Source organism: Saccoglossus kowalevskii, chromosome 22, assembly GCF_978046115.1.
Source record: "Saccoglossus kowalevskii chromosome 22, keSacKowa6.1, whole genome shotgun sequence".
Taxonomy (NCBI): Eukaryota; Metazoa; Hemichordata; class Enteropneusta; family Harrimaniidae; genus Saccoglossus; species Saccoglossus kowalevskii.
This window is the reverse complement of record NC_140662.1, coordinates 22,948,545-22,960,008: the sequence shown is the minus strand read 5'-3', so window position 1 is coordinate 22,960,008 and position 11,464 is coordinate 22,948,545. Positions and strand designations below refer to the sequence as shown.

Here is an 11,464-nt window from a genome sequence, read left to right as displayed (position 1 = left end):
GAGTTCTGTCCAATTTGTTTGCATTCCGTCCGAAAGGTATTTTACAAAAAACAATGAGGTCAAATATAATTATTTATAAAAAATATGAATCTTTTTGTTTGTTAGTTGATATATTAAATGTACATTTATAGAATATGGACTTGAAATGTATGAAATCTCCATAGTGCAACAATTATATATCAGAAAATTATTTATATCATATTACCGGGGGTAGAAATATTATTTATTTGGGAAGTGCATTTAGAACTGCATGTTAACAACTAGACTGATTGAAAGAGTTTATCACACTGGTGAATGTTTTACTCCATGAAGATATAAATTGAATAAATGCTATATTTTATATATTATTCTCCATAACATTACGCAGTGCTTATCGAGGAAAATTTAATAATATTATCTGGGGAGTATACTGACATCTAGTTATCATAGTAGGTATTTCAGTTGTATTTTTGTACAACATTTGTACAAAATGGACGCACTAAAAGTGAGTTATGACCGTATGAAACAATGGTTTAAGACATCAAATCAACAACGAGAATGACAGACATTTACTCCATCTTTTCCTACAACTGATGAATGATAAAAGGCACGGTAAAAATAAAAATGCTTTATATTCGCATAGTATATTTCTTCTTTTAACTTTATTGATTTGAACTTTCAAGCTCAGACAGAGTCCAGACATCTGATGCATTCGATTACAAACCCCGCCTCCTGTTATCAGGCATGTTCGTCAATAGCTCCAAAAATACCGGTACATGAGCAAGGTATACCAAACTCGAAGTGCATCAAGATCGTACATTGATTGATTGATAATATTTAAAAGTTTGACTGAGAATGAACACAAATTACTTGATTTCCTGGCCACAATAAGTGTTAACATACCTCGCTAATCATTATCATTAAGGGCAACTTCTAGCCGGAGAAAATATGCCATAAAGATTCCAGATGACTGTCCCATATCGCAACTATCGGTGAATTCATTTGTTCAGTTGACATTTTTTAATAATAAAAATCATCGTCAATTTCCATTTATTATAAAACGTGAAAAGTATTCATTTTTGTGAGTTTCGCTTAATAATCGTATTTAAGTACTGGAATTCGTTTTTCTCTGAGGTTTTGTTCGTGTCGTCGTTTTGCAAAAAAAAATCTTTCTGAATTTTATTTGAAGAGTTGATAAACAATAAATTCCAGCTGATTTAATAATTACTGATGATATACATTTCTGTTGTTTCATGTGTCTCGTATTTTCAATGTATGCTTTGTGTAACGTTGAGCGAGCAAATCGATCTGTTCTACGATTACGCTCTATATTAAGTCTTGTGACGGCTCATCGCCACAACTGCAGCGCATCGCCAGGGTTCGGGTCTATATTGGCAGCACATAATCTTCTGCATCGTCTTCGAAGTCGGTGCCAGATTCGAAACCAAAAACTTCTCTAAGCAAAGGCGGGAGTTCGAATTCCAAACCAACCATGTTGCGCATTTTACTATCCGGCCGATAAGCAAATCGCAAGTGTTTGATATGCTGCACACTGTGTGTGCGCAGTTCAACGAGCAGATTTAATATCTTAGGGAGCAGGACCCGGTTTCCTGGTCGTGTCTGCTGGATTGTGTATTCTAAAGCAGATGTTATCTTTTCCTGGAATAGTTCTACCTTTGCTCTGTCTTGTATGCCATCTCGATCTGAAACAAAATAGAGTGAAAAGTACTTTATCAAAGGTAACTGTAATATGAATGTTAAAAAAGTAACAAATAATTTTAAAGTTCAGTATTCTTGATTATTTGCTTCATTTGGAAGCATTTCAAGTTCCCCATTCAAACAAATTTCAAGCATAGCGTTTTGAATTTCAAAACGTTTTATTTGTATTCGAACTTGTCTTTACGTACCTGGTGCAAATAATACAAGGGCACACATCAACGCCATTTCTTGATCCGTCATGTTTAATTGAATGACACGCTGGCCAAATTTTATTTTTGGTTCTGTGATTTCCTTCATATTCATATTGATCAGACTTGAAAAGTGATTGATCATACGATCGGTGTTAATATATACGCCTAACTCGTACAATACAAGTCTCGAAGGATCTGCCAAGCGATATGAGTTTACCATCATGCTGAGTTCGTAAGCTCCATGCTTTAGTAAAATGACCTGGTCAGAAATGTCCAAATCCTGAAAATCATTTAGGGTTCTTACAAAAGATGCCGCTAGTTTGATTTGAGCCTGTGCCACGCAGTGGCCGCACATTATAACGTCCTTGAATTCGGTGAGTTCTATAAAAGCCTCGGGATCTCTAGATCTTTCCTGGTCTTGACCATTCTCAGGGCTACTTAGCATTGATTCGTTCACCTCAATGTTGACATCTGTTGATTCTTTGTTTTCCGACTGTCGAAAAAAAAAACACAGAACAAACGTAATTGTATAAAGTTTCTAACGAATGGTCGGAAATTGATGCCAGCTATAGCCAATCACAATTCGCGTGTATTGTACATCAACCATGTACAAAAAATCCAGAGCTGAACTTACCGGAGACTTTCTATATTTTTTGAATTTCAAAGCCTCTTGAAATATCTGGCTATATGCAGAGTATAAGTTGTCGATGAGTTCTTCGTTCTCGGCTGAAAAGAACCGCATTGGTGTTTGGACCGGAGACTCAAGTGGAAAGCTTGGAGACTGTGAACAACCGTGGTCATCGGAGGATACAAGCGACGTTGATGGCGATGGAGTCGGGGTGAGAGTACCGGTAGGTGGCGCTGTCATTAATGACGCCCGTTTTTCAAGTTCTTGGAGTATCTTCTTCTTTTCAACAAGAGGTATTCGTCCCATCTTCACTTCTGCAAAAAAAATGAAGCTCAACGATATGTTTTGAAATACTGGAAGTCATCGCCATCTACATTTGAACTGTTGTAAATTGTGAGACTGAAAACGCAAATATATAAACGCGCATTGAGCTTCTGGGAAGCGAAGGCAAACCTTTCGCAGACATGCCCACGTCCAGACATTTTTTATAACGGCAAAACTGGCACTTATTTCTGGTGGAGATGTTGATGGTGCATGGGTCGGAATCGCGGTACGGGCACGGCTCGTATAGGAGGCTCATGCGTATCGTGCGACGAAAGAATCCCTGCAAAAAAAAAAAAAAAAGAAGAAAAAAAAACATGTAAATCGTTTAATGAGGTATGAAACTTCAATGAGGAGGAAAATATTGTAGTTAATAAGTTAAAAATGTATAACCGTAAGTATCTCCTCTCGTTTTGTCGTTTTAGGTGACACGGTCACGTGGTGTTATACGTCACGTTTACCTTGCATCCTTCGCAGGAGTGGACTCCGTAGTGCAATCCCGTGGATACGTCACCACACACTGCACACACGTACTTACTGGCTGTAAAATATAATCAATAAGTTCTTGACAGTTATTTCACCCCGACACATTAACACCGAGCATGGTAGGTAAAAAATAATTTAAGCTCAGACTAGTTGCGAACCAGGGAGAGTTTGTAGAGAGCGCAGTACAGCGAGAGGGCCCGTCATTTGTTTACAAAAACACAGTTAGATATTACTATGGAATTCTATAAATATTACCCAATAATCACCGCATTTAATAAATGATTACAATGTTGTTTTTGTTTCCCGTTGAGAGACAGTTTTCTGCATGATGCAGTGAAAAGTTCAGTATTACATTATCAGTTTTATTAGCATACCATTTTTTAATGAAACTGCAGGACAATATCATGTTTTCAAATCAATCGAAAAAACACAGACATTTATAAATATGTAAGTCACAGCTTATGAGAGAAATCAATAATTGTCTTACGGAAATCAGCTACTCGTGTTGCAATGAGGACGTCTGGATTATTTAAAGCGGGGGAGTCGATACCTGCGCGTGCGTCAGATGGCCATAGCGTATCATTGTTCACAAACAAGCGTCAACCTTTGAGCCTTTGCGTTTTAGCGTGTGTTGTTATCGTCGCTGGGACTCAATTCCCGCGCATGCGCAGGTGACGACCCTCCCGCTTTAACGTCCACCGATGTCAGGTACTACACGGGACCCAGTCAGATAGCTACATGGAATTATCAGTGTTTTTTTTTCACGCAATTTTATATATTTAGATATTTCCCATTTCGCAATGTGGTTGTTGGTTTCCTATTGCAATGCTAAACTAAAATATACTGTTAAGCATTATGAACCGTACCCTCCCCGAACAACAACGGTATCCCCGAACAGCAATGGTATCACCCACAGTTAAACTTTGGCAAATGATGACTGAGTTCACTCAGGTTAAATGAAGGTCGAGTGACTCTGTGTCACGTCGTTTTAAAATGGGTTATATTACATACAGTAGTTGTAAATACATCTGTGTCGTGAGTTCGAAGGTTTGGTTTGAGTACTGTAGGACAATTAATAACATGACTAAGCAGTTTTGCAGCTATAAACTGGAACTGACACAGTCTCCAGTCACCATTGGCCACGTGCTACACCTGCTACGAAGGTGTCACCAGGGAGCTGTAATGAGTCTCATTACAGCTCCCTGGTGTCACAGACAAAATCGCATAATTTCAGACAATCTGTGATTTATACAAACGTCAGGTTGACCTTGCACATAAACCATGGGCATGTACACTAAACACATGATAGTTTACGCGATATGACATACGTGACAAATGTCTAAATTACCTTGTCGAGGACGGCTTTTCCGATTTTTAATCTTCGAGGATGCCATCGATGCGGGAAAAGTTACACCCTGGTGAATAGTCGTATCTAGAAACAACACAGTGGATTGACCGTTATCTAGGTCAGGAGTTATATGGAAAGTCGTTACGCATTTGCTGGTTAACACCGTACTGCGTGCTAAACCATAGTATTGACTTCATAAGACAATAACCGTGACAGTAATGATAGTTTCCGCAGCCATGGGATTGTGATTTTCACACACAGCGCCGAATGTTGTACATGCGGAACTTGGTACGAACCATAAAAGTATGCCGTAGTGTACTTAAAAATAAATAATGACGTCATACACAAAGCGCCACCATACATCAAAAAAAGAATGATTAACTGAATAGTTTGCTAAGGAAATATGAATTGTCAGCTTGCACGAATATTTTCACACGGAACAATTGTTAATTCTGGTAGACAAATGGCTCATACAAATTATCACGCATGTCAAAAAAGAACCCTAGTTTTAAAAAAGGTATAAATCTTCAACAAAATTGTCTGAAAATGGTATAATTTTTTCATTGCACACGTCTGGAAGGGGGTCTGGAAGCACTGGTGGCACCCTTTACAGCTCCAAAAGAAAAGTATATAAAAGTATATAAATTACATTTATTGTATAAATAATTAAATGCAATTCAATTTTACACCTTACTTGAAAATATGATGGAATGTGTATTTTTTGAGATACCATAGGATTAATATATGGTTACCATGGAAACGTGTTTTCATGACTTTATCACACATGTGTGTGACTATAACGGGCAGAATATTATACTTTGCTTAATTTAAAACACGTCTGTCATTTTTGTTGGACGGGTTGATTATATCTCAACAATCAGATGGTGCCGCGCCTTGTTCGGTATTTCGACGAGCGCCAACATCTACCCTCAACGCGCCCTCATCGACGTGAATGGTTAAATTTTGTGCTTCGCGGAAGACCACACCTTTGTCAACAGTGTGATCGGTAATGGCTGTTCGCTGACCGCTGGACTCTTGCTGCTGAGTGTACATATCTTTTATTGGTCCAAAACATTTGTCGTTTCAGCTGATCAACCCATATATTACCTTATAACTCGAGTAGTTTACCAACTAGCTGCTCCAGGAAATGTCTACCTCCCTCGATTGCTGATATACTACGATAAACGTGTTTGACTTCGCTCGCCGCGTCCTGACTCCTGTGGTGGTGCCGGCGCTACCTGTAACATTATCAACTCTCCAACTGGGCGGAGTACTTGTACTCTGTCATTTTATGAAATCAGCTGGTGATACATATACGTGGTTTTGACGAATATTTGCATCGCGATTGCAGTTCTGCCCGTGACGCGACGTACCTACAAACTTGAAATTGAACTTGACAGCGAATGACAACTTAAAGTGAGACTTCTATTTGCGTTGTTTCCTATTACGTTCGCGGTTCGTCGATACTATATTATCCTATCGATGTAGGCTATTTTATGTGTACAGTCGTGACTACAAGTCTGTAGATAAAGAGATATCCACTATCGTGTCGTGCTGTAATTATTTGCTGAGTGTTGCTAGTTGTGTCGTCACCTTGTTTGATCAGGTAGGGTCTCAAGTTCTACGTGTTTTTATATTATTTTAACTGATTTGCCATTTACTTTTTTATTTTGAAGTACTTTATATGAATATTTATTTACTATATTTAACACTGCTCTTATCCAGTGTATATGAAATGTAACTCCTATAACAACACCTGTGGTCTTCAAGTGCTCATATTCGTTTTGGGAATTTTGGGATTTCATTGGCAGTGTTTTCAATAATTTCAAATACAGTACAAGTGAATTTATGGTGATTGGCTGGAGGATTTTTAACACAAAAATTCAATTGAATGAACTGTAAAAAAAAAAAATGTGCTGGATGACTGTATAATGTACATAAATTTGAGAAAGCAGGGGGACAAAATTCTCAGTATAAATAGTATTTAGTATACCCGGTAGTTTATTTGACACTAAATTATATATTTTGTTACATTATCTGTGGCCAAAAGACAGTAAATATAATAAAACACAAGTACACACAAGAGACAAAAGAAAATACATAAAAGACTAAAGTCTAAGTAAAATTCTATTCTTTGAACTTAAATATGTGATTAAATACCCCATTCCCACCTCCCCCCCCCCAAAAAAAAATTCCCAGCCCTCCTCTTCAAGATTTCAAATTGGGAAAACCCTTAATCATTGCCAGCATTCCAATGCTTTATAATAGTGCAAACATTTTTTTTTCTGATCACTTCAACTCAATAAAAAAAGCAAATAACATTTTGTTTCAATTTTATTTAGAATATTTTTCAAAATAGTTCATAATCTACTTGTATAATCAATTTTTTCTATACAAATGCATGGGTGTACCCACTTAGACGCCTAATGTTAGGCGCATATCAAACTATTTATTGATTTCCATGAAATTTATTCTATTTTAAGCTTATGAAGGTCATTCACGATTAATGTGTTTTCAGGTATACTCGTATCATCATTTAATTCATCTTCAGACTCAATGACTTGAGTGGAAATGTTGAACTGGAAAAATAGGCAGAGTTTTGTTTAAAAAAACAAACATTATGTAGCATACAGTAAGTTGCATGTGTATGATTAAGGGACAACGCCCATTTGAACATTAATGGTGTTGTTAGCTGAGAGTATGTTTGTTGTGTAAACACACGTTAGTCTGGTTGACTGTTTTACAGGCGTTTTCAGCAAATGTCAGAAAGTTTGCCTATTGATTATACCACAGTCCCTCTCTGATTCTACGTCACTGTTTTTTATCAGTTTTCTATCAGGGTATTTCATGTGATTGTAACTAAAAAAAAACTTAAAATCACTCTTTCACTCCTATAAATACCTAACTTATGGTGCAAAATGCCATGCTTGATAGAACATTATATCAGGTCGTATGAATCAAGGATAAATGTACATAAAGGGCATGCAACTTCTGTGCTCTCAGATTAAGATCTCATTATAGTCACATGACATTTTTTCAAAAAAATGACAGACTAAAGTTGACTGTCTTGTGCACTTGTTATGAAAATTATTATATATAATTTTTAAGTTTTTTTTAAAAAAAAAGTCAGGTGTTGCAATTTTCTCCTTATTTGGCTATTCAAATAGTTAATTAATTAGGCATCAGAAATTTTTTTGTGATTTCATCTGAGACAATCAACAATTGGTTGTTATGTACTTGAGTGATTATTACTTGAACTTTGAGTTGGACATATATCATAGCAACCTTTTACGATAAAGTATTTGAACTTTAGAGTACTGCTTAGTTTTGCAATGACCTCAAACGTAACAGTTATTTTTTCTCATCATTCAAGAACATGTTTTCTATGCAGTTTGTAGAAATCCCATCATGCATCTTGCCCATTGTGTGCTATTTGCTCTTACAAACACTACTGTAATATTATTTTTTCGCAAAAAAAAAAATCACAATAAACTAATCGTTTTCGCAGACAAGCCAGTGAATTTAAAACCCAATGATTATGCTCAAAATATCTAAACAGTGATATTAAGCACGAATGAAAATGTGTACGGTATATAGACATGCATCAGCGCGGAAACTCATCAGCGAATAATTACTCTTTTTTATCTTATCAATCAAAGGCTTAAAATATCCCATAATATCCAGTCAATCGTGAGTAATAAACAAGCTATAACAATCTATATAGATATGTTTCATAAAGCTTTATATGATAAATCTGACTGACTTAGTAGATTAAGTTTTAAGCCAAATATAATTAAACTCTTATACTGAGATATTAAACTCTTATATTGATAGACACTGTTGTGATGGGAGCTCCATCCTGGATTGTATATATATATCTATGATTGTATCCATATCTGTTTGAAAAAATTAATATTGGGGTGGGGGGAAAGATGACCCTGGGATAGTGACCCCCATGTAGGTTACCCACATCATAGTTGCAATGATCGAATCACCATTGTTGGTCACGAGCTTAAATTAGCCGCTCTGTGACACCTGTCCCAAACTTGGAATATTGTTTTTGAATCAAGAGACAGATTGGCATACTTGCATGTGTTTATAGTTAACGCATAGTAATGAGTGTTGTCTAAAGCAAAAAGCCACAATGTGACACAGAAGCATTGGCTTTAACACAAATCAATGTATAAAGATTTGTGAGAGAATACAATGTTTTATTTTTTATAGTTGCCCAGAAATTTTCATTAACTAACGCTACTTTTCAAATCTGTGGTATTGAGCACTGTGCATCTATAGTAGAAGTTTTATTCCAAACTTCACAAGCGACAATCAGATTTTTGTGGCAGTGTACGTTTCGCATGGGTCTTTAAGGCAGTATGATGTGCGAGGAACAGAAATGAGGTACACATTTTAAGATTAATTTATCACAGAATTGAATACAGAAGAACATTCTTGATATCAATTTAATGGAATATTAATATACATTCTATATGCATCAACTAGTCATTATTACATGGTCCCTCTATTTTCAAAAATGTGTCAATTACAAATCCCCATTGTCCTCCTTTTCATGTAAATTACAATGGATGATGGTCATCTAATTGTAACATGGTGTTTATTACGCTTGATATATTGATCATGTGGGACGAAAATTGGAAATTATGCGCCATGGTTACCATCGCCATTTAACCAACCGCTGATAATTCACTTTTATTGTCTTATTATCCCTTACTATGGAAAATTAAAATAAATTAAACTAAATATTTAAACTGTTCTCTTCTTCCTCAAGCCATGAATCTTGTAAAGTACAATAAAATTTATTTCAGTAATGTGACTCTAGAGGAGTTTTAAAATTTGTTTCTGGCTTTTCCATCATCAAAAATGTTATGCACTTTAGTGTCACCCTGGTAAGGAATTCAGTCATTCAGTTGTCATGGTGATTTCAGAAACAAGTAATTTCTATATCTTGATCATCATTTGATGTCAAATAGTGGTGAATTGTTAGTGTGTTCACCGCCCATAAACTTTGGACTAACTAAATTTGAATAATCAATCTAGTTGTCATGGTAACTGTGTGATTCTCTAGTAGTTTGATGATGCAGTCACATATTGTACAAGTTGATCCGTCGTTACCATAGATGTAAATTCCTGTCTTGCAGCCATCTTGTAAAAGCCATGAATTATCATACTTGACAACTGTCCCGACAACTTGTAGGGTTGATGTGAGTGGGTTATACACGTACACAAATGGAAGTCACTGCATATCTTTCAGAATGTAATTTTTCATCAATTCTGTTACCTGTCACGTTCATTATTGGTGTGGTAAATAATTATTTTTAGGTTGTTGCAACATGACAAGGCACAATCTACGACAGCTCGACAAAAACAGGTGTATAGCATGATTTCAGCACAAGCCATTTGGGTCTCAAGTAGGACCTGATGCGCGTCTCGAATGTCGTCTTGGAAAGATCTTCCCTGAGCGAACTTACTTTATGTTTTCTCTTGGACAATCAAATTAAAATCTACTTGTCTGGAACGTTACTCAAAAAAATGAAATTTTGATATGCTCTAATCAGTGCTCCGTATCCCCGACAACCACAATTAAAATTCATAACTAGATTTTTTTTGTCAGCTGATGCCAACACCAGGTTGTCATTTTTATTTTTTCAGCTGAATGATTATTTACTTTTGTCAGATTTATTTGAAATACAACATTTTTACAGAAATCTGAAAAATGGCGAGAATTACGTCTTTTTGAAGTGACACCCACACCCACACACACTGACCAGAAACTAATAAATAAAAAAAATGTTTTTTTTGAATAACTATATATGCGTAAAAATACATTTTACAATAAAAATTATATTCAGTGTTTGGGAGTATACATGACCAGGTCATCTTAAATGATATTATTGCACTGCGCACCCAAGGTAGGGAGGGCAATCTGTTTTAGGTGTTCAACCCAAGGTACATTTGAACTACCAATCATGGGTCTTTCGCAGCAAGCCCTATACTATGGGTGAAATGTTGTATTGACATTTTCTACCAGGACTAATGTGTATAATTTACTTGAACCACCACTCACGCACATTCTAACATTGAGAGAATATTCATATCTTAATCAATATTTACTGTTAAATATTTTATTTTTGCTTGGAATTTATTTGCGCTAGCTCACTGAAAGACAGATTCAGTGAAAATAAATTCCAATGAATATATCCTTCATCTTGTATATTACATTCAACTCGTTAGAAATCAGTGAAAATAAACCTTCTACACAACCCTCAAACTGTCTTTTCAGCGAAAATTAATTCCAGATAAAATAAATTATTTAACAGTACCGGTATGTGATTTTAAGCAAATCAAAATTCAATGTTATTTTCGTGATATTTCCGAAATTTTGTGATACAGACAATTGGAAAATGGCTTGGAGTATTACAGGCTAATACAAAATCAGTAATTCTCAGAAAAATGGTGAAATTTTATTTCATCTGTGACAATTATTTATAATTTTCAAATTGCTGGTTCTAAAGTTGATACAAGGTTCTAAGATTGATAAAGGGTTCTCCCCAGGCTATTAAAGAGTTAGGGTTCCCAATTTTTTGATAAACAATAGAGACCATTGAGCATAAGAATTAATACAATAGAGGTGATTAACATATTCTATTGTTATGCAAATTAGCCAATACACCATGCTGTTTTTCTGGAGAGAACACTGTTGATATCAATTAGTTTTTTTTAAAGTTGAAATCCATCCAACTACAAATAAGACTTCAAAATGCCTTTTAATGTATC

At 35.7% G+C, this 11,464-nt stretch overlaps 1 protein-coding gene across 1 annotated transcript; it reads right to left on the bottom strand.

Annotated features, from left to right (window-relative positions):
* Positions 1-622: 622 nt before the first annotated feature.
* Positions 623-4,982, bottom strand: LOC100329099 (peroxisome proliferator-activated receptor-like protein). The gene is made up of 6 exons (NM_001171242.1): positions 4,673-4,982; positions 3,300-3,379; positions 2,971-3,121; positions 2,524-2,831; positions 1,887-2,382; positions 623-1,682 (listed from the first exon to the last, which is right to left on the bottom strand). Exons 1-6 carry the CDS (start codon positions 4,716-4,718, stop codon positions 1,366-1,368), a joined length of 1,398 nt encoding a protein of 465 aa, NP_001164713.1. The 5' UTR covers positions 4,719-4,982; the 3' UTR covers positions 623-1,365.
* Positions 4,983-11,464: the final 6,482 nt, after the last annotated feature.

Coding starts and splice junctions, on each gene's coding strand:
- LOC100329099 (NM_001171242.1), bottom strand. CDS start 4,718: ATGGCATCCTCGAAGATTAAAAATCGGAAAAGCCGTCCTCGACAAG. Junction 2,832..2,970: donor CGTGGGCATGTCTGCGAAAG/GTTTGCCTTCGC, acceptor TTTTTTTTGCAG/AAGTGAAGATGGGACGAATA. Junction 2,383..2,523: donor AAAAATATAGAAAGTCTCCG/GTAAGTTCAGCT, acceptor TTTTTTCGACAG/TCGGAAAACAAAGAATCAAC.